Source organism: Cryptomeria japonica, chromosome 2 (genome assembly GCF_030272615.1).
Source record: "Cryptomeria japonica chromosome 2, Sugi_1.0, whole genome shotgun sequence".
NCBI lineage: Eukaryota > Viridiplantae > Streptophyta > Pinopsida > Cupressales > Cupressaceae > Cryptomeria > Cryptomeria japonica.
Window position 1 is genome coordinate 382,913,002 of NC_081406.1, and position 24,873 is coordinate 382,937,874.

General features: G+C 37.2%; 1 protein-coding gene across 1 annotated transcript in view; it reads right to left on the reverse strand.

The window, feature by feature from the left end:
* The window catches only part of LOC131033953 (protein HOTHEAD-like), a 62,769-nt gene extending 38,132 nt beyond the window's left edge, over positions 1-24,637 (reverse strand). The window contains exons 1-3 of the mRNA XM_059214883.1: positions 24,532-24,637; positions 23,924-24,095; positions 23,277-23,359 (exon numbers count right to left, since the gene is read on the reverse strand). Coding sequence (XP_059070866.1) covers positions 23,277-23,359; positions 23,924-24,095; positions 24,532-24,637 — 361 coding nt within the window. The remainder of the gene's footprint in view (positions 1-23,276; positions 23,360-23,923; positions 24,096-24,531) is intronic.
* Positions 24,638-24,873: the final 236 nt, after the last annotated feature.

A 24,873-nucleotide genomic window follows, 5' to 3' on the forward strand; every position in this document is an offset into this window, starting at 1 on the left:
CACTGGTGACTGCTTTAGATACAAAGCTAGTTGGAACTCCTATGGTGACCTGATGTAAGTTGATGATGTCCCTTAAGGATGATGATTCCCCTAAAGCAAATCAATCTAGATAAAAATCTATGATTGGTGGATTTCTATATTTGACTCAAAATAGACTTGATATCATGAATGCTATTTGTTTTGTTGCTATATTTCAAGCCGATCCTAAGAAATCTCATGTTGTAGCTATTCAATGAATTTTTTAGATATTTGAAAGGAATTGTTGATTTTGGTTTATGGTATCCTAAAGATGATGTTTTTACTTTAAGTTCTTTAACTAATGCTGAGTGGGTAGGAGATGTTGATGACTGAAATAGTACTAGTGGTGGTGCATTTTTCTTGGGAAAGAGATTGGTTTCTTGGTTGAGTAAAAAGAAAAATTCAATTTCTCTATCTACTGCAGAGGCAAAGTATATTGTTGTTGCTAACAATTGTACTCAGGTTGTATGGATGAAGAAGATGTTGAAAGATATCAGATTAGTTTATGATGAGCCTAATGCTATCTATTGTGACAATTCAAGTGCTATTAACATTTCTATGAATTTTATGCTGCATTCTAAGACTAAGCATATATCAATCAAGTTTCACGTTTTGAGAGACAAGGTAAATGAGAAGGAAGTTAAATTGGAGTATATGCCTACAAAGGAACAAATTGCAGACATTTTCTTGAAGCCTTTTCCTAAAGATAATTTTGAGTATCTCAGAGAGATTCTAGGGGTGATTGCCCCTCCTGATCAGGACTATGGTGCATTGTTATGCATCAATCCGGTGCATTTCACGGTCATATCTTGTGATCTGGATTGCTGAGTGGAGGCTGCTACTCAGAGGGAGTAGTTAGTGAGTTCATTTTGTGAATTATTTTTTGTGTCTTGTGGTGCAAATATATTCCTTTTGCATTGATGTAAAAGGGGGAGAGATTCATGTGAAAAAATATGCAAAGTTCAGGGGGAGAGATTCATGTGAAAAACTATGCAGAGTTTAGGGGGAGAGAGTGTCATAAGAGATTTTGGAGAGATTTTCCTTTTCTTTGTCATTGATTGTTTTTCACATCATATGTTGCCATCAATGCCAAAGGGGGATATTGTTGGATGGTTGGAGAGTATGCTACAAATATGTGCTTGAGAGATATCTAAGAGATGTGTTATCATTGATATCAACATATTTCTTTATTTATGACAGTGCTGCAGTGAATTTTAGTGAGTTGGTTTGTTTTGCATATTGATGTTTAGAGTTTGTGGATTAAAGGGTCTATAGAGGTTTATGTATAGATGATTCAATATAATTTTCAGAAGTCCACATGAATATTTGAGTGAGTTATGAGTATCAGTGTTGTGGCTAGATTTCCTGGTGTTCGGTGACGATGATATTCAATATTTTGATTCATATTGCTTTGCATTGTAATATCTTGTTTTGTGGATTTGGAGGAGTGTTTGGGATGTTAATTTGTGTGTTCAATTGAATTGGTTCATGATTTGGAATTCTGCAAGCTATTTTTCCAAGTTGACAGTCATTCCAGTTAGTGTTCTCAAAGTTTGGTATAATGATGATGTGATTATAGTAATTTGAGTTGTTGCGGATGTTTTTGTGGTAATTCATGATTCTTGTGGATGTTTCTGGATCATTTTCCTTTTGTGTGGGTGGTCTTCTTTGATCATTGTGTGTGTGATTGATGATTTTCTTCGGTGTGTTGGTGTTCTTCATTGTTTTGGCCTACCAAATATTTGTAGCGTGTTGCGTATGTTCAATGTATAATTTTTGGAGGTATTTCATATTTAAGGCATGTGATATGGGTCTGTGCTATGTCTTGGCCGACATTTCTTGTTCTGCATTTTATTTTGTAGCGTGTGTGGTTATATTTTTATAATTAAGTGAAGAGCGTTGAGCCAACCTTGTTAAGGTTGATGTCATGTATAAATAAATGTAATATCTTTGTGTATGTTTATGTGTATGTGTATGTGTATGTGTATGTGTATGTGTATGTGCATGTGTATGGATGAGAATCAAAATGTATGTACGCTAAATGTATACATCTTTCAGAGGTAGAGAATAAGTATGAGAAGAATTAAGTTGTTATGTGCTTAATCATAACTATAACTAGGAATTAGGAAATTCTATTTCTTCAGTTCTTCTTCCAGATGTAATCTAAATATATTTGTTAGACAATGACTCTTCCCCAGGGTTGCAGCCCTTGTTGTTTTTGAGTAGTGAGCTCTAGGCAATGTGCCTGAATGCATGTTAATTCTCCATTGTAATACTTAATATACTTCTAATAGAGTATCATCATATTGTGGGTAGGTTCCCGACATCATTTTTCCCTTGATCGAGTTTTCCACGTCAAAAATCTTGGTGTTATGTGTGTTCTTGATGTGTTGTTAATTTATGCTTTCATGCTTAATTATCTAATTTGAGGATAGTTTGATTTGTGTAAGTTTGTGAGACAACTAATTCACCTTGCTTCTCAGTTGTCTTCCGGTTATCAAATCTATTTTATCATAATTCATCTTCAAAGATGTCATATCATCATTCATGGTGTTGTTGGAAACATGAGTTGCATTATCATTAATGTCAAACTTATTGTCATGGAAGATTGTTGGTAGTTTGCATAGAGTTTCCATTGATGTCAAAATTGTGTGTATTGATGATAAAGGTGAAGAGGAAGTTGTGGTTTTTTAGTTGTGTTTTTAGTACAGTTGTGGCCATTATTATCAATTTGATTATTGCTTGGTATGTGTGGTTGATAAATGAGTTTTCAAATTTTGTTACGATGTCTAGTGATGATATTGAGTGAGTATATGGTGTTTTCAGAAGATGATAACATGGGAAGTTGAAATATGTATGAAAGAGTATTTAGAGACCTTATGGGGGAATGCTTTGTATTCCTCCACTTTTTAAGATGATTTCTTGTTCTTATAGATTTAATATCTATGTTTTATGGATGTTGCACTATTATTCTCTTAGGTCCTCAACAATTTAGGTATTGAAGTTGGTTGTTGCAGGAAGGCCAACTGCCTAAAGCTCATTGCTTAAGTACAAAAAGGGAAGTCTCACTGATTTACAAAAATGGATTAAGTAAATCCAATATCATGTACTGCTTTGGATTAGCATCTTCTATGCTAGGTTCAGTACCGGTTTAAGCTTTTGCTATAATAATAAACCTTATTCCACAATCTACCTTAATATTCACACATATTATCCATCTCGCATATTCCTTATTACAAATGTTCTACAAGATCTCATACTTATATGAGTCCTAATACAATTCACCTTGTCGGCTTAAAAAAATATTTTATAATTAAATACAAAACACAATAAATAGGATCTTGTCGGCCAGGGTGCCGGTGAACATCTTTGCCGGTGTCGGTGCCGGTGTCTGTGCCTGTGTCGGTGTCTACTAGTGCCATAGGATTGTAAGGTGCCATCAATGAAAATACCTTCAATCACCTACAATTTCTCATTGTAGTGTGCATTTGCCAACAATCTCGCCCTTTGGCATTGATGGCAACACTCATGAGAAAAAGCCAAAATGTGTATCCAAAAATGTTGTCCAAAACTGTCTTACCAAAACTGTCAAAACTGTGTGCTCCCCTAAGTAGATGATCTCTTCGGTCATACATTTTTATCATCCTTATTCCTTTTTCTCATCTTCTACTACTCCCCCTTTGGCATCATTGACAAAGATTGTCATTCAATATCAATTGAGTGTAGTTCCTGTTATGATCCTCGGTGGGTTTACAAAAGCAACATTCAGACTGTTGTAGAATCTCTCACTATCCTTTAGTGCTACTTTAGTCCTCTGGATTGTACCGGTGAGAAAGTGCATTTTCTCTTTCGGTGTCTTAAGTCCTAGAATGAGAGCCTCAGAAATCTCTTTTCTCAAAAAGATGAGGATATCCAATTGAGGACCTAGTCTGCACTTAAGTTTTTGATTAATGAAAAAGTAGGTTTTGAAGGGGCCCCGAAACCCTATACAAGCAAGATTAAAATAGAAAAGCCATGAGAAATAGAACAAAAGGAAAAAACTAGCGGAAAAATGGGAAAAGCCCACAAAAGCCCCTAAAAGCTAGCAGGCCGTCCAGGAATCAGATTTTATCCAGGGTGCTACTAATTTCTTGCAGCTCTTTGATGTTGTCTTTGAGGTTGGGAGGGTCCTTGGCCACAACAGCCACAAATTTCTTGATACTGGCCCTGGTTCTCTTAGCAGTTCCGCCCGTCGGGGTAGCATCACCACCACTTCCAGTCTGGATGGTCTCCTCCTCTAGGTTGAGGTCCACAACTAGTTTAGGAGTATAGTTAAAGACCTTAGCAATGTCTTCCAGGTTTTTGGTGACAACAGAGAGGATACTTGGGATAATTCCCATTAGATTTTTCATCGCTTCTTTTCCCTCTTCCAACAATTTTACCTTATTCTCCATTTCCTACTTCTAGGTAGTATGCTCTTTGTTTTCATCCTCCCTCTTTTTATCCGAATTTATCCCTTGCTTCTCCAGGTTTTTCAGGGTTTCGTAAGTCCATCTGTCGAAATTCATTCTGGCCTCCGAGAGCTTCTTGAGATTATCCAGGATACGCCCCTCACCAGCACTATCCTTAGCCTTGCTATCCCCTTCCTCAGCCAGGTTCTTCTTGGAGAATTTATTTGTTCCCTTCTTAGAATTAACTTTGGTTTCCTCATTATCCTTGGGAGCCGTCTCCTCCATAAGATGGCTATTGTCCTTACTAGGGTGATCACTTGGAATAGGGCTATCTTGACTAGGCTCGAAATCTCCACTTTCTTCCTTGTTGCCCAGTTCCTCTTCCTTCCAGCTATCTTCTCTGTTAGAGTCATTTGTCTCCATACCACTGTTTTCCTTGACAATGTCCTCAGATTCCAACCCGGGGGAGCTTTTCCTTTTCTTGCTAGATGATGCCTTCTCCTTGCTAGTATCTCCCTCTTCCATCCTCCTTTTACCAGGGGAGGTGGAAATCTGCTTGTTTTCCTGTAGAGTGAGGGTTTTGCAATGCTTGTAGATGAGCAGTAGGAGACCGCAGTGGAGAATTGGGCTGGAAGGGTTCAACATGTGCTTGTTTAGGGACCTGGAGAGGGATCGAAAAAGGTAGTAGGGCAAAGACACTTTTTTGTCATGTCTGAAATGGTTCAAGAGCACGAAGTGGTAAGTGTGGGCCCTAGAGAAATGACCTTCAACCGTAATATACTCCATGATTGCATTTAGGACCTAGCCCCACAACTTCTTGATGTTTGCAGCATTGTAGTAGCCCCCGGTAGCCTTGCCGATTTTGGCCCGCTCTTTCTCTTTACGCAGGAACAGGGTAACGACATTGTTGGAGACCTTGAGGTCTTGAAAGAAGTTGAGCCCAGAGTGGGGCATTCTAGTTACAGTAGAAATAATCCCAGCATCCAACTTAAATTTAACTCCATAAAGTTTAAAAGAGTCATTAGACCAATTTTCAGAAATCTTGGAAACAGCAAGGTTGACCCTACCTTTGTCATAGTCCTCAAGCTTTTCCATGAAGCTGGTGAGATGGCCCTTCTCTAGCTTTGCTCAGACTTTAGGCATTGCTTTCTAGGTCGACATGTTGTTAGGTTCTTCATGTCTTAGATCTCCTCCCATTTCTGGATGCAGGATGTCGACTCTATTTCTCTACAAATTAAGAACTTCTTTCCCTTTGCAACTCAAATTATCGCCCTGAGTAACCCACAAAGCATGCAGCAATTTTTTGGAAATAGTAGGAGATCTACCGTAGTGCTAGGTAATGATGGCCTTTCCAGCGAGGCGCGAGTGGTGCTTTTTACTTGTCATGATTTAATTGTCCTTCTCTCCCCGTATAACGATCCTTTCTGAGAATCTCTTTAATGTTTAAATTGAGATCATCCTCGTGCCAAATCATTTGAATGTCACAATTAACTCCAGCATTTGCTAAATAGTCAGCAACATTGTTTTTCTCTCTGTAGGCATGTCGTATAATAATCTCTTTGAAACTGGTGATAATCTCTCTAGCTTTCATGATGATATTCTCAATGGACTAAGAAGGCTCTGATTCCCCCTTTAAGCACTTAATAATATTAAGTGAATCCCCCTCAAGCCATATTTTATCATAATTGAGATTTTTGGCTATAATTAAAGTATGCAAGGTAGTGGAGGCTTCAACAAAATGGCTAGTTTGATTCCCCAGAGGACCAGCCACCACCTTAAGGCAACTTCTAGCAAAATTCCTGATTATGCCCCCATATCTAGCTTTACCTGGATTTCCTTTAGAAGCCCCGTCGAAGTTGGCCTTAATCCATCCCTGCGGGGGGAAACACCAGACAAGGCCTTCTCTGCCTTTCTCCTTACTAGTAGTGGTAGTGGAAAGGTTCCATCTATCTTTTAAATCCTCTTTAGTAGCATTTCCTTGATCAATGCCATAGAGGCATTCAAAAATACTCCTATAGATTTTGTCTGCAACCACTTCAGGAATAGCCCTTTTATCTCTAAAAATCATGTTGTTTCGCTCTTTCCCAATATTCTAGATAACAATTGGCAGAGTAAGTCTCCATATCTCCACAATTTTAGGATTAGAGTTAGGACAATGCCATTGAAGCCAAGTATCACCAAGAGAATTCGGAAAGACCCAGCTCAGGTTCCACCTAGTCAGGATGATTTTCCAGATGTCATGGCTAAAAGAGCATTAATTGAGAATATGGCAAGCTGTCTCTTCTTCCCTGCAACAAAGAGAACACATATTAGGAAAAATGATGCCTCTTTTATGAAGATTATCCAGGGTTAATATCTTATTTTGGATGAAAATCCAAAAGAAGATGTTGATTTTGGGAACTAAATTCTTATTCCAGACTTTAGCCCAGATGGGAGTGGCTTCCTCTAGGACATTATGAATAGCAACAATAGAGGAGACAGAGTATTTCCCATCCAGAGTATTCCCCCATATTAGAATGTCATCTTTGTTGTCTCTAGGGATTTTAGCAGAAAGAGCAATCTGAAGGAAGTTGAGATCCAGGCTCTACTGGCTAAAGTCAATCCAGTCCCCATTTTTCCAGTAATTTCTTACCATTTCACCATACCTGCATTTGAAGCTATCTTTCTAGTCTTTGATGATAGGGATATCCACCAGAGGTTTATCCAGGATCCATCTATCTTCCCAAAATCTAATTTTCCTCCCATCCCCAAGGTTCCAGGTTCTGCCAGTAGTAGCCCAACCTTTAGCAGATTGCACTACATTCCAAATGGCAGATCCATCAACAAAGAAAGAATTATCAAAGAATTCTTCCTCAGTAGGTTGCATATAGAGGTATTTGTTTTTCCAAATAGAGTTCCATTCTCTTTCCTCCCCTTTGAATCTCCAGATTTGTTTGGTTAATAAAGCTTTATTCATGGAGCTAATGCTCCTTAAGCCCAGCCCACCTAAGGCCTTAGGGGTACAAATGTTATTCCAGGTTATAAGGGGGATGAACTATTTTTAGCTTCCACTCCCGACTGAAGGAACTTTTTTTGGATTCTTTCAATAGCTTCTGCAAACTTTGAGGGGATTTTGAACAAGCTAAGAGCATACATAGGAAGATTTTGGAGAGTGGCTTTGATTAGAGTAACTTTACCAACTTGACTAAGAACAGCCCCTTTCCAGCCAGCGAGTTTCAGGTTGAGTCTGTCAATTAACTTATTCCAGAAGGAATCCTCAGGCTTGAGACAGAGAGGAAGCCCCAAATAGGTAGAAGGAAACTCAGATATGTTACAACCAAGAATCCTGCCAATCCTAATTTGCCTTTGGGCTGGGGTGTTAATGAAAAACATAGAGCTTTTATCCTAGTTGATTTTTTGACTAGAGGCCGCTTCATAGGTATTCAGAATGATTTTCATGTTTTTGGCTTCCAAGATGGTGGCTTCCCCCATGGTGATAGAATCATCAAAAAATTGATCATGAGAGAAAACAGCGTTGGAAGAAGAGGGTTTTAGACCCTTGAGATTGCCTTCTTCCACATTTTTAAGGATGAATCTACCCAGGCATTCAGTAAGAATAGTAAACAAGATGGGGGAGATGGGGTCTCCCTGTCTGAGACCTCTAAAGCTTTTGAAGAAATTAGACGGGGAGCCATTGACAATAATAGCTGAGGAGGAAGTTCCCATGAGTTGAGAATAGAGCTAGATAACTTTGTCACCAAAACCAAACGATTCCATAATCCCGAGGAGAAACTACCAGTTCACTCTATCAAAAGCTTTAGCCATGTCTAACTTAAGGAAGAACCCCTGTTTACTCACCACTTTCAGGGAGTGGATATTTTCATGAATAGAGATAATGGAGTCCAAAATCTGTCTTCCGGGGACAAAGCCATTCTGTTAGACATAGATAATCCTTGGGAGAACATCAAGCAACCTGGAAGTCAAAACCTTGGAAAGGATCTTGTAGACAGAGTTGCACAAGCTGATGGGTCTAAACTTGTTGAGAGAATTAGCTCCAAGTATCTTCGGGATAAGGAAAATGAAAGTGGCATTCAGTTCCTTAAGAAGTCTTCTGGAGCCAAAGGATTCCTTAACACCATTGCAAATGTCTGCTTCCACAATGTGCCAGAATTTTTGGAAGAAAAACATGGGAAAGCCGTCTGGGCCAAGGGATTTATCACCCTGAAAGGAAAAAACTACCGTTCTGATTTCAGGATTAGTAGGAATACAGGATAAGAGGTGATTGTTAGCTTCTGATAAGATAAAAGGAATGGCTTGTAAAAGAGTGTTTTGCTTACTGTGGTCCAGGTAGTCCACTTCGCCCAACAAGGTGCTAAAATTCTTGAGAGCTTCCTTCCTGATGTTGCAATCCTTAGTTAGGACACCTTTATTGCAAGTAAGTCTGGATATTCTATTGGCTGCCCTATGCTTAAGGGTGGTTAAGTGAAAGAAGTGAGCATTTTTATCGCCTTCCTTTAGGAACAAAGCTCTAGATCTTTGTCTCCAGAAAGTCTCTTCGATAGAAATGATGGAGTGGTATTTAGATAACAGATCATTTTCAGCCATCCTAAGATCTTCGGTCAACCCCACCTCTTGGATTCTATCCTGAACAAGCTTTAGTTCAGTTTTAACTTGAGTTTTGTTCTTGAATATGTCCCTAAACATCTCCTTGTTCCAGGTTTTAATTTTGGCTTTTATGATGTTGAGCTTTTTAGCAATTTTGAAAAGAGCCTTACCCTCCACTTTAGAGTTCCACCATTTAGTAATGCAGGCTTCCAGAGAAGGATGGGAGAGCCAAGCTGTTTCAAATATGAAAGGGAAGTTTCTCTTAGCCAAAAAAGAATTGGCAGAAAAAGAGATAGGGAAATGGTTTGAACCGACTTTGATAATAGAACCAAGGGAACAACTATACTTAGAAATCTAGTCAGGAGAAATTAAAGATTTGTCAAGCCTGACTTGAATCAAATCAGCTCCTGTTCTTCTATTGGTCCAGGTGTAATTGATGCCCTGAAGATCAACATCAATGAGAGCTTGGTCATTAATGAAATACATAAGGTCTTGTTTTCCATCAAGATGTAAGGGGATTCCTCCCATCTTATCTTCGTCTCTGAGTGGGGTATTGAAGTCTCCCATGATAATCCAGCTTTGATCAGCAAACTGGAGTCTATCGGCTGCAAGACTTTTCCAGAATTTAGCTCTCCTGAATTTAGAGTTAGGAGTGTAGACATTAGATAACACCCAAACAAAGTTGTCCTTAGTATGCTCGAGAAAAATTGAGTTCCTATTAAAGGCTGAGATAATTTCCTTTCCTATTATAGTATTTTTGTTCCAAAAGATCGTAGTTCCTCTAGAGGCACCCTCCGAGTTAGTTCCTATGACTCCATTTTCTTTGAAAATTCTGATCCTTTCAACTTTTTCTTTAGACATCTTGGTTTCTTGAATAAGGACCAGATCTGGTTTATGATCTCTGATGACATTTCATAACACATCTTGCTTATGGGGGGCATTTAGCCCACGGATATTCTAGGATATAATCTTCATAATTTAATTGGGGATAAGGCTGACTCGATGGAACACTATGTTCCATCAGCACTGATGTTTTAGGGATGGCCTTCCCTACTTTTTATTTTGGCTTCTAACATCTGCCTTTTTCTTAATCTTGCTTCTAGTTGAGATTCCTTCCTTGAGATCCTCCTTGTTCAATTTTCCTTCTCTCGACCCGAGAATTTGGAGGGTTTCATCCAGCATAAGCGTGCTTTGGGAAGGGGTTTTACAGAGGAGAGGCTTTGGGCTTCCATTAGTTAAGAGCAATAAGGGCTTAGAGTTAGAAGGGTCTTGGGCTTCATTAAAGTCATTAATGTTTGTGTCGGCCGATTTAGAGAGTGAAGAGGCTAGAAATGGTTCTTCCTTCTCCTAGCTAGCTGATCCATCCTTCTGGTCCGGAATGGATTCATCCTTCTCTTGGCTTACAGATTCATTCTCCTGGGCTTCTGGGCTTTCTTTTTTGATCAACTCAGTTCCTGGCTCTGCTTCTTTAGAGCTCTCTGGTGGGTCGTTGGAGCAAACACAATCCTATTTATCATTGCTGCTACTCCCAGTCCTCTTGGCTTCATTCATATTTTTCGTTGCATCCTTTTTTTGATTACTCTAGGATATTGATGAATCTGCTTTTTTGTTTGTCATTTGCTAGATCTTTTTGTTCTTAGAGATACTATCTATCTTGGGTTCCTTGCCTTTCTTGAGCGGACAAGATTTTGCCCAATGCCCCAATTTTTTGCAGTGGAAACAGGCAAACGGTAGAGATTCATATTCAATAGCTTGGGACCATTTTCCTAGTTTAGATATGATATCTATGGATTGAGGCATATCTGTCATTTGGTTAACATTTACACAAATGCGAGCAAAGACTAACCTTGATTTAGCCACCATCATCGGGTTAGTCGATAAGAGTTCTCCAAAGGATTTTGCAATGCCCTTGAAAACTTCCTCGTTCCAGTATTTGAGTGAGAGGCCTAGGAGGCGAGTCCATACTAGCGCAGAAATGAAGAATGATTCATCCAAGACAAGATTCAGGGCCCATTTCTGGAGAGCCAGGGAAGACTTGCCAAACATCCAGGGGCCTTCGCAGAGAGCTTTGTTCATGTCTTCTTCAAAGTTGAAGGCGAAGGTAAAAAACCTTCTCGGCAGTGCCGCCACTTCCACTTGTCCTTTTACCATCCATTTTCTCCTTATGAAATTCCTAACATCATCCATGTTGGGCCTAAAGCCAGAGAATCATCCCACTAAGGTCATAGATAGGCCAACTACAGTCATATCGACCACTTTGTCTAGAATGGAAATAGCTATCAGACCAGAGACGGGGTCTGAAATGTTCTTGACTTCCGGAAGCCCAGATTTAACCAGTGGCTTCACTCCAAAGAGCAAGGACCATTTTTTCCATTTTCCTCTGTCATGTGGGTCCCCGGGGGTCGAATCTTTTTCTTCTCCCAGTTTTGCTATTTCCTTATGCTCTTCTAACCCTTGAGATGTCTGACCTCCTACCTGTGTGCCAGATTCGATCCTAGGGGAATAGCAGTTTCTAGGAATCCGCCATTCCTAGGAATTCCACCATTTCCCAATTTAAAATTTGGGATTCCTGCTCCTTTTCGCTTTGCTCCATTTCGCTTTAAACTTAAGTTATTTTGCTTTAAACTTTAACCTTTCCTTATCTTTTTCAAGTTTTTCTATTTTCTCTTCAAATCCTGCAATTTTCTGTCCTACTACCGATATTGAATCTGATGAACCTATTAAATTGTTAGCAATATCATTAATTTCCTTATGAGCTATGCTGATCTCTTTTTCTATATCTTCTATCAAAATGTTTTTTTTGCATGTATCTCTATACAGTTTCTTGAATTCCAAAATTGTCTTGCCTAGTACCGGTAATAAGGTATCCATATGTTCCTTATTTTTCTTTACTGTCTCATCAAAGAATTTTTCCTTCTCTTTATTCATTTTCTCTTTGAATGTCTCCTCATTGATTTGATCAATTGTTAGAAGATTTCCGGTTATGTACTTAGACAATGTGTTTAATTGGCCTAAAGAATCTCTATTTTCTATGTTACACTTGGGTGAAATCATCTTCAAAATTGGTATGGTGTCATCAATAGCATTATATGCTAGTGCATTACAATCTATTATTTTCTTGATTGAATCTAGCAATACCTCTGTCACATTAGTTGGTCTAAATTCAGTCATAGAGGTTCCAGATGACTGTCCAACTACCTTCACAATTTATAATTTGCTGGTGGTAGTAATAACATTGCTTTCCTCTTTCTCTGGAGGGTCAGTTTGTGTCTGCATTTCAGCTACCAAAGGTTTAGGTTTTTCAGTTGTAGCTGGTGGTACTGTTTCTATATGTACCTGTGAATCTTGTTGCTCTACCTATTTCTTTATACTCTCTACTGATGATTTCTCTGATGATTTTTCAGTGGTATCCACTACCAGTTTTTCTATTTGTGACTCTGTGTTTACTACTGGTTTCTCTGTGCTTACTCCTTAAATGTCTACAACCGGTATCTCAATAGATTTTTCATTGCTATCAGTTGCCAGTTTCTCAGTAGATACATCATTATGTACACCAGTGCTATCTGATTTTCCTGTATCCATTGTCTGTTCAATTTGTTGCTCACTCCCAATTTCAATGTCTCCAACTGTATCTTTAACATTTGTATCAACTATTGTGTCTTCTACTGGTGGCTTAGTTGCCACATCTCTTTTCTCACTTGATTCCTTATCTACCACAATGTTTACTTCCTATGTGTCGATATTCATTGTGTACAACACTTTTGAATCAGGATTTGTATCTTCATGTGTTGTCTCCATACTCTCTGTTGCCAGTGGAGTATCAACAGTTTGTTCCGGTGGAGTATCAGAGGAAGGTGGGGGTAAGTTATCTGTCACCTTTATGCTTAGAGTTCCACCTACCTTGCCTTTCCCCTTATCCTTATCCTTTTCTTTTTGATAGACTTTAAAAGTCTTTGGTCTCTTAAGCTCTTCTTGTTTTTCTTTTTCAACAAAGAATATATCCCACTTGTCTGCAGTTTCTTCTAATATCTCATTAACTCTTCCTGCCATTAGTGCTACATGCTGGTGACCGGTTGAGAATACTGTCTGGTTTGCCTCACTTATTAATTCATCTATCTCTTGTGTTGATTTCACTGGGTGAAATACAAGTAGTTTTTCTATTTTGATCTTTTTATCCAATTCAACAATTGCTACCCTTCTTGCTTCTAACCTTCTATATAAGTCATTGGGTATATCATCTACAACTTCCATAAAAAATTTCTTATAGATATCAAGGTATAAAATAACACTATTTTCTATACTTTCTTTTTCATCATTTGATAGTGTGTTATACAACTTGCTGATGTTTGACAATTTTCCATCTTCAGTTATCTCAATCAAAATTTTGTCAAGTGGAGGAACAACTTGTTTTTGTTTCCTCTTCTTTGGTGTCAACTTTCTTGCCGGAGGCCTAACCGTCTATTGTTTCTATCTTGTTCTTTTTGGTGTAGGAGCAGGTACCAGTGAGGGTTTTCTTTTTCTCTCTACCCTTTTGAACTCTGTTGGTATTTCACTATCAGAGGAGGTACCAACAAGTGAAAGATGTGCTTCCAGTTGTAGTCCTTCCAAGTCACTCTCCTTAATACCAATTTTATTCAATACATCTTCCTTGATTGGTTTTGCCTGCCTTGTTACTTTTCTAACTATTTGTTTATTTTTCTTTATTCTTTTCTGTGATTGAATTTTGCTTTCAATTATTTCTGCATTTCAAAATATTTCTTCAGTTGGTTCTTTAGGAGCTTCTAGGAGGGCTTTTGCATAAGTTTCAATTATGTTCTCATCTACCTCATATCCCATTTCTATAACTTAAATAGTCCTTGGGACCACTACCTCCATCCATATTTCATCTTTCTTAATTACAAAGCATATCTTCTTTTGATATTTGTCAACAATAGCTTGAGATAGCCTTATCCTAGTTTTCATTCTAGCCTTTAGTGTTTGAAAATGTTCATTTATATTCTTTTCTCTATCATCTCTAATGTTGTTGAGTATTTCCAAAAGCTGTTTTCCTACCGGTATGTCAAAACCAAATTCCTTTCTTCCAATACCAGGAACTTGCTTGGTAATATATAACATTAAACATACAAGCAGGTTGCCAAATTTGAATGTACCTTTCTTATCACCTTTTATCTTCCCCAAATTGTCTATCAGTTCATCTTTCAACCATTCACAAATGTCAATTTTTGCATTGTTGTTTACCATGCCATAGGCACTTTTGATACATAAGCTGGAAACATAGTTTAATCTATTGGCATGTGTAACCTTGTATCCAAGAATCATTCTTATGAACCTTATGTTTATATCCTTAACATCATTTACTCTTAGGGATCTCTTATCAAAGGTTGCACTGGTTAGGGTTATTATAGTGTCATTTGGAACCTTTTTAGTCTTGTCAGGCCTGCTACCGGTGGAAGGTAAGCCTGTCACTGCCCTAACTACTTCTTTGATTATCTTATGAATTGAATCCAACCAAAAGAACTCTCCATGTACTCTTCTTAGCACAATCCTTATAACATCCTTCGGAAAATCAGGGATACGAAGAATTTCCACAAAACCTAGGGTTTCAATTATCTTGTGTTCTGGTTTAACATTTCCATTTTCATCACATATAATAGTCCTGTACATGTTCTTAATCTCATCATCTCCTAGTTCATCTATATGACAATGTATGTAGATTATAGGATCCTCAGCATAAGCAACTCCTTTGGGTATTTGTGAGAATGCTCCTAGGGTATCATCTTTCTTCACAATTTCAAGAATGATTTTAAATATGGGCCTAGGGTGCTTAACAACTTCAATTACAGTAGGGTTTGCAATGAATTCAGGTGCAGAGGAGGAAGCCATTGTTATAAATACCTTAATCTACCTTTAGGTATGAGTGCTTGAATGATTTTCTGTGGATGCCTTCACTCGGGATTTTTGCACTCTCAGGAAATTTGAATGCTCGGTGAATGAAAAAAGAGCCAAAACACTTGCTTTATAGTGTCATTTCATTCAACTACCATATTTAATGTCTACCAGTTAAGTGAAAACTTAACTCATCTGCCAGTAAGGAAGTATTTCAACTTCTCACCATCAACCGAGGGTAAACTAGCATGTTTTACATTTGTTGCCATACCCCCAAAAGGTTTCTTTTCAGTTAGATGAAGAATTTCCCGCCGGTGGAGTGATACTCTGTTCTACTGGTGAAGGGATAGCTTCATTAACATTCATATCTAACTTTTTGATCCATTGTTTTGAAAATTCTTGCTTTACTTCTTCAACCTTTTCTTTACCTTTCAAACTAGGTCCTTTGTTATTTGCCAGTGATGCCTTCTACAAAATTTTGCAATATGTCCAATCTTGTTACAAGCATAACAAGTCACATTGTTTTTCTGAATTGATTTTCCATATCCTATGCCGATATGTGTTCTGCATTGATTAGATAAGTGTCCAAATCTTCCACAAACATAACATCTTACATTCATTTTGCAATTTTCTGAGTTATGACCAAATTTATTGCATTTAGAACATTGACCAGTGGGTGCATTAGTGTTCTGATAGTTTCTAGATCTACACTGATTTGATCTATGGCCATACTTGTTATAGTTAAAGCATTTTCCATTAAATTTATAGGCATTAGGTTGTCTTACCAGTTTGCTGTGATCATGTTTGTTTGCAGTGCTAGAGATTTCACCAACTTCAAAGCCAAGTCCATTAGTATCTCCATTAGGTTTCTGATTTTTTAGGATGTCATCAAGTTCTTCTAAACTTTTCTTGAATTTCTCCTTGTGTTGATTTGCAATAGCCAACTCATTTTCCAAGAAATCCTTCTGTCTTATGAGTTTAGTTTTATCGTGTTCCAAGAATCATATCTATTTTTAACATATCATTCTCATGACTGAGTCTTAGATTTTCATTTGCAGCATCATTGATTCTTCTAGCCAAATCATCTTCATTCTTCTTTCTGTTTTCAATATCTTTATAAAATCTCATGGTCATGTCTTGCATCTCATTTCTCAAAGACATATTCTCTTGTTTCAGTTTGCTTACCAGATCATTAAGAGTCTCTTTTTCATCATCATCACTCTGTATCTTCTCATGAAGTTCTCTTCTTTTGTTCCTAGCAATAGTAAGATTATGTCCTTGAATGATTTCCTATGCAGCCTTCAGATCATCTTCAAGTTTTATATTTTTCAACTTTTCTGCATCATAATCTGCAAGAGATGTTTCCAGTTGCTTTCTTAGATTATCCATTTGTACCGGTGTCAGAATCTTCCTCAAGCTATTAGGCTTTTGAAAATAGAGGACCAAGCTCTGATACCAAGTGTTAGGATTCCCAAAGATACTGAGAGGGGGGGGGGGTTGAATCAATATCTAACCAGTTAATGGATTTTCTTAACTTATTAAATGAATTGTATCTCAAAATAGTATACCGGTAAATAAGAATAAATGCAGTAAATAAGAACAATAACCACAACATAGAAAACACACCATAACACAATATTTTTAATGAGGAAACCTGGTGTGGGAAAAACCTTGGTGGGATTTGTGACCCACAATATTTGCTTACTGGCCAATAAGTTAATATACTGATACAATAGGGGCCTTCACATGCAGGAAGGCCAATTGCCTAAAGCTCACTGCTTAAGTACAAAAAGGGAAGTCTCACTGACTTACAAAAGTGGATTTATTAAATCCAATATCATGTACTGCTTCAGATCAGCATCTGCTATGCTAGGTTCAGTACCGGTTTAAGCTCTTGCTATAATCATAAACCTTATTCCACAACCTACCTTAGTATTCACACATATTATCCATCTCACATATTCTTTATTACAAATGTTCTACAAGATCTCATACTTATATGAGTCCTAATACAATTCGCCTTGTCGGCTTACAAAAATATTTTACAATTAAATACAAAATACAATAAACAAAATCTTGTTGGCCAGGGTGCTGGTGAACATCTTTGCCGATGTCTGCCGGTGCCATAGGATTGTAAGGTTTCCATCAATGACAATACTTTCAATCACATACAATTTCTCATTGGAGTGTGTATTTTCCAACAGAGGATGTGCTAGTGTGTAAAGTTTGTTGGAATTGACTCAGACAAACATGTTGTGATGCATTTGGGTTCCCTTTATCTTTTGGAGTAGACTGCATTTACCGGAGTTTCCATGGTAGTTGACTTTATTTAATTTATGTTTATTCTATCTATGACTAACCTAATTGAGTATTTTGATGAATAAGTTGTTATAAATATATGTGTGATTGTGTGAATTATCATGTGGATAATAGAAGTATATGTGTAGAAGAAGAAATGTGAATATCAGTTTTTGGTGTGTTTATGATCATAAGATCTTACCCAGTTCAGTTCATCTTTTCTCTATGCCTATTGGAAGATAGTGAGCCATTTTCATAGAGTGTGCAAATCCGCATCTTTCCCTCGGATCATGCGTCTTAGTACTACAAGTCCATTGTATCTTTCCCTAAGGTTGTGTACCTTAGCCTACAAATCCAAACCAAGAGTAGCGAGCTTCATTTGCCTTATGCCTAATATTTAATTATTCATATTATAAGTGTGATTCTCATTGCGGTTTTTTCCATATTAAATTTTTCACATAAAAATCTAGTGTTCATGTGTTTGGTGTTTATTTCAGTATTTTTCATTTATGCTTGGTTGATTAAAGACAATTAATAAGTGTTTGTGATTGAATTGATGAAATAGCTTTGATATCCGACAGACAACTCAGAGGGGGGGGGGGTGAACTAGTTGTCTTACAAATTATTATTTAAACTTATTCTTAGATCTGATAAATAAGAATGACAGAATAAATCAACAACACATCAAGAAACACACATAGCACCAAGATTTTTGACATGCAAAACCCGGTCAATGGAAAAACCACAGTGGGAACCTACCTAAGATATGATGATACTATGTTAGAAGTACGTGAAATATTACAATGGGGAATGCACATGCATTTAGGCACACTGCCTACATCTCATTGCTCAAAAACAACAAGGGCTAGAACCTTGGGGAAGACTCACCATCTTATAAACATATTCAGATTACATCTGGAAGATCACCAACTAAGAAAATAACATCTCCTAATGGTTGGTTATAGTTCTAGTTAAGAACACAACAACTTACTTCTTCTCACACTTCTTCTCTACCTCCAAAAGATGTATACATTCAACACACATACACTCTAATTCTCATCCATACACTTACACAATTACAAAGATATTAAATTTATTTATACATGATATCAACCTCATCAAGGTGGGTTCAACACCCTTTGTAGCGAATGCCCCCCAACAACCCTAGGGAACTCATACTAACAACCTAGAAATGGAGTAATTTTTTTTGTTTAACTAATAAGTTTCCATTAACCTTATCTAGGCAGTGAGAGTAAAATTAATACACTTAATTCATCTTAGCTGAATCTTACATTAAATGTCTAACTATGTTTTGACACAAGCAAAAACATGTTAAGAAAGTCTCAAATAGCTCCCTAGGGTATATTGACGCCACCACTTACTAAATTTATGATTCTTAACCATACATTAGATTCAGAATCAACAATCCTACAATCTACATGCTACAGGAAACTAATCCTTACATACTAAGGATAAACTAGTACTACCATAAATATAATGTTCCTATTTCTTCCCATACACATAATGCATACAAAATCCACTTATACTCTTTAATGATTATAGTACTAACCATGCATCAAATGTTTGTTATAGCCACAATACTAATGAGCTCTTAATTAAGTGTGGTCTATACATTTCAGAATTCTACAACTAACTACATTGCATTCACATATACATGAAAGTACACCATTACATCTTTCTACATTACAGCATAGATCTAGCTACATATAGAAGTGTTATACCACATAAATATTTAACTTGTTGAATACAATACAACATATGGCAATTTACAACATAAGAGTTGGTTCTTTACACATACTTAATTTGCTGATCTAATAATGAAACATCCAAAATTCTATACTCTTTCACATAATTACAATGCTGCCCAAAAGATGGCATTACAAATTCAGCTAATGATAAATAAGAACCTACATGGTACTATTACATAATCATATATATACATGAGGTTTACTCAGCCTTACAAATTGTTCCTACACTATTACAAATTTTTAAATCTCATATGATAAGAAATTCAGTACATAAATCTGCTCCAAAGAATCCATAGCCATCATGAAGAAGATCCAAATCCATGCACAAGAAGAACAACAACAGGAATGGAAAAACCCCAATGGAAAAAAGCTCCAACCACCCGGCCAATGTGGAACCTACAAGGAACCAACCCTCAACCAAGGAGATGTCACTAGGTCCCAACACAAACACTAAGCATAGGCTGGCGATTCTACCAAAGGGAATAACACCAAGAAAGATTTCCAAACACATGAACCAACACTAATGCAATAACAACAAGAATATTCCCAGAGGCCGACCAAACATCAAGGCATAAGTGCAAATGTAAAAACACAAGGAAACTCATGTATAAGGGAGTGTCATCACATGCGATACCAAAATAAAGGCAAGTCATGTACAAGGGAGTGTCATCACATGCCGTACCAAAAACAAGGCTCTAGCCTTAGGGCATGCAGAGTCATCTCAAACTATGAGAGACCAAGGGAGATTATCTTACCATCTCCATGGTCTTCTCATGCTCAACCTAAAACATCCTCCCTAGGACTGAGTCATGAGGCACCATCATTTATTATCTTTTTACTTATCTAACTACCCAAGCCCATTCATTAATTAGTTGCCACTTAATTAGTCAAGGAAAACTCAATTACACCCAAGAGGTCTAGACTTCATGCATCCTTACAAGGAACCTGATGATAGTCCATCTCTCATGACCTCGGATGTCAAAAAGGAGCCCACTCCCTTACATGGACCCAAAATCAACATCACAAGAGGCTCTAATTTACACACTTAAATTTAAAATACAACATCATAAAATGCCAAATCATGTATAAACACTTACTCATGAAAAATGGACATCAATATACAAAAGAGTTTAGCCTCTTGACAAATGGATACATAAACCAAGTCATAAAATTGTTGCAACCAAATCAACAAAAATCCAGCAAGGTCTTCACAATTGCCATCTTAAAAATCAACAACATCACAAAATAACTCCCATGGAAAAACATCGTAAGGTAGATTCAAATACTCAATCAAATATTACATCTAAACAATGGCATCAAAATATGGACATAAAAATAATTCTGAAATATCACATATGCAAGACAACCTCTGGTATTTAAAATACAACATGACCCATTATGCAAAATGACCCTCACAAAGAAAACAATATATAAAACGGGGCAGCGTTACCAATATGCTTAGCCCACACTATAACTTGCATGCTTCATTCAAAATAACAACTAGACTTAACATTGATCATCAAGACTCATGAACAACAATATGTGTAAATTCGCACAACAAAATTAACCACCAAATAGCTATAGAACTAAAATCACAACATCTTGGATTGCCCAAGACAAAAATGAAAAATATACTAAACCAAATAAAACGCTAAATTGACATCATTAGATAAATGTACAAACTCATTCCTAGACACATCAAATTAGAATTTTGGTTCAACATTTCTGAATTCAAATGGGAGTAAAATAAACAACAATTTAAAAACTAGCATGTCGAATGGGCAAACCCATCTTTCATGATTTTCATTGATTGGCGAATACAAATAAAATAGAACAACAATAAAATAAAAAAATAATGCTCACTATTGTCTGGGCATTTATTTCACCCAGCAGCAGGTATTTCATGGCATCACACATCACGTGATGCTTGGTGCAGAGCACCCACCACATTGTGGTGGTGTTGCTTCACCCACCACGACATTGTGGCGCACTTGTACACCATGTCGTGGAGTGGTGCTTGCACGCTCCACGACATGGGAGGTGTGATAACACACCCTTCCGTGAGTGGTGCTAGGCACCACCACGAAATGGTTGGTGTTGTTGCACCTTCCATGCCATGAGGGGGTGAAAAGCACCCACCACGACATGGTGGTGGTGCAAGAGCACACCACCACATCGTGGGTGGTGCTAAGCACCAAACCTACGAGTAGGTTTAATGCAAATACAGTAGCAACCCAACAATAAAAAAGAAAGGGGGGGTGGGGGAGCGATAGGGCAAGCAAATACAGGAAGACCAATAAAAACATGGGGGTAGCACACAAACAACAAACTATCCAACTAAGAGTTTTGTAAAAAAAATTTGCCTCCAAAATAAAAAGAGAATACTGTTATAATAGAATGCAATACACCCAATAGTAAATTTCATAATACATAAAAGGGTTTTAACAGAGAATACTAATAAAATAACATGGATATTAAACAACAAGCATTCTTTTTAATGACATTCAGATTTTATAAAAATACAGTCTTCATTCCATCATTTAACAATCTCAATCACAATGAAGACACTCAACAACAAGATCATAAACAATACAAGGAAAGAAAAAAGTAAACAAGAGGCCAACCTCTCTCCTGTGTTATGGAAGAGAGCCTCTGATGAAGAATCTTGACCACTGCTCCCAACTACAACACAAACCCTTCAATCCACAAATTCCAAATCCTCTAGAAATGTTTCTAGGAAATAGTTGCAGAAGGGTAGATAGAGGAAGAAAAAACTAGAAGAAGAAGAAGAAGAACTCCCAAAATGAATTTCACAACAACATATAAAAATCCAAAAGAGAAATTGAAAACCCTAGCCTTCTATTCGGCCAATAGAAATAATTCATTTTGAAATATTCTTCCCTCTTACAACTATATAATATAATAACTATACTTCCCATTTCTTTTTATGGGATTTCAAAAAGTCCATATAAATTAAAAAATCAGAACTAGAAACATTTTGCTCTCATGTTATATGAATCAAAATATTATTTAAACATTAATTAATCAGCTCATAATAGATAAATCAAAATAAAAAATGAACATTTAAATAAATAAAGTGATTAAAGAGAAATAAATAAATAAACCCAATAATTTAAATCAACTGAAAACATTAAATATTAAATAAGATCTTAATAAAACATTAATTTAAATTTAATAGCGAAAATAATTGAATAAACAAAACCACTAAATTATAATAAATTAAGATAATACTGCCACTAGCAAAAGTCGTAATTTTTTATATTAAATAATCACTAAATTATGGTAAATCATTTATTGCCGATATTTAAAATAATTAAATAATCAATCCATCACTAAATAAAAATCGTGATTAAATAGATTAAATAATTAATCTATTACTATAGTCAATAAATCACAAATTTAAATAAATTAAATAAACTAAACAATCAAACTCACGATACCACATAAGTTCACAACTTACGACAACCGACTCGACATGGAGAAATTTTCCAAAACTGAGAACAAGGACTTACGACAACCTGGACCTAGAGTGTGGGTAGGTAGCCAACAACATCTTCGAACCATATATTTGCCATCAGGAAAGACACACTCACACCTGTAAAGCTAGGAGAGCTCGCACCCGGTTGTCCAGGAGGAATGAATATCTAGGTACCTGCAACCACAATGAAGATACATGTGCATATAAATATATATAAAAATACGCACAAGATAGGCAAGTGGAGGGATATTGCAACAACACATCCCACTCGCAATAAGTGATGTGGCATTGATCCCTCATGAAGACAATCAAACATTATCCATGCAATGAGCATACAAATCATGAAACATCACATCAAAGTAAATCAAAATAGGGTTAGTATATCCATTTCAAAATGAGGCATGATCCATGAAACCTATCAAAGCACATGATAACCAAGATACCATTACCAACCATCTAGAAATCATAACTAGTCATGAGCATAGTCAATAATATCAATAGTATAAGGTCATGTAATGTCTATGATCAAATCATGAACTGAAAACATAAGTAGTCATAATAAATGTCTATGCATCTTATAAGTCTAATCACATCCATCGCACAAAATAAAGGTCTGATCAAGTCAATCCAAAATGAAACAAGAGTGTGCTCAAGAGTGGGCATTACATCCTCCCCCCTCACCTAGGCTTACTCCTGGAAGCCTGAAAACAAGTAGGTGTACAACTCTCTCATCCGCGCTGCATTTTCCCAAGTGGTTGATGTATCATCATTCAGATCCCACTAGATCCTTACCTGCTCTATTCCCCGACCTTTGAGAGATATCTCTCTGCACTGAAGAATGTGCAGGGCTCCAAAGAAAGCTGCTCGTCCATGACCTGCAAAGCATTCCAATCAAGAACATGTGATATGTCAAGATGGTATAGTCTCAAAATAGAAACATGAAATATATTATGGATGTGGGACAAGTTGGGTGGCAATACAAAGTGATAAGCTATAGGGCCAATCCTCTCCAAGATATCAAATGGTCCTACAAACCGAGGTGCCAACTTAGAGCCTTTTCCTTAATGGATTGCACTCTTTCATGGGTGAACTCACAAAAATACCTTGTTTCCAACTAAGAACTACCTGTCTATCCTATGAGAATCTGGATACTTCTTCTGTCTGTCTTGTACAACTTTCATATGCTCTCTGATTTAGGTAACCTGCTCCTCTATATCCTGTAGCATCTCTAAACCAATGTGTACCTATCCTTTAACCTACCCCAACTCAAGGGAGTATGACATAGTCTCCCATATAAATCTTGGTAGGGGGAAATACCAATGGAGCTATGGTATCCATTATTATAAGAAAACTTCACTAAGTATGGGTAATCCTCCCACCTGGACTGTTGATCCATAACATTCATCCTCAACATATCATCCAAAACTTGGTTCACTCACTCTATCTGACCATCTGTCTCTGGGTGATATGTTGTACTATAGTTCAACTGGGTGCCTAAATTGTACTGAAGTACTATCCAGAATGCAGAAGCGAACACAAGATCTCTATCTGATATAATCTTACGTGGAATATCATGCAACTTGATGATGTCTTTGACAAATATTTGTTCCACTGTGGTTGTTGTATAAGAGAATATCACTAGAGAAAAGTATGCAACCTTGGTCGACCGATCAATGTTGACCATAATGGCATCGTGCCGACAAGAAGATATAGGCAATCCTACTACAAAATCCATGGAAATGATGTCCCATTTCCACTCTGGGACTGCATGTGACTACAAAAATCTTGTCGGATGTTGGTGCTCTGACTTAACTCATTGACACTCAAGACCACACGATACAAAATATGCTATGTCTCTCCTCATTCGTGCCCAAAAATAGAGCTATCTCAAGTTTGCGAGCATCTTTTTGACACCAAGATGTGCCGAGCAAGGTGCACAACAGGCCTCCGTCATGATCAATTTATGGTCCATCAGATGGCGGAACATAAATGAGTCCCATGTGTCTAATAATACCATATATGTCAACATAATATATTGAATACCTACCTTCCAAGGCTCTACCTGATGCTATCTCTGATCTGACCGACTGGTACCATGAATCTGCATGTAGAGCACTAAGAATGTGACTCCTTAAATCCACCTCCAAAGTCATTGCTGATATCCCATGCCTCCTCCAGCTTAGTGCATCTACTACCACTTTCTCCTTACCCTAGATGTACTTCACCTCAAAGTCATACTCACACAATAATTCCATCCAGAGCCTCTACCTAGCATTCATATTTGGCTGCATAAATATATACTATAAGTTGTGGTGATTCGTGTACAACTCAAACCGATGCCCTAAAAGAAGATATCTCCAACGAACCAATGCATGTACTAATTCCACTA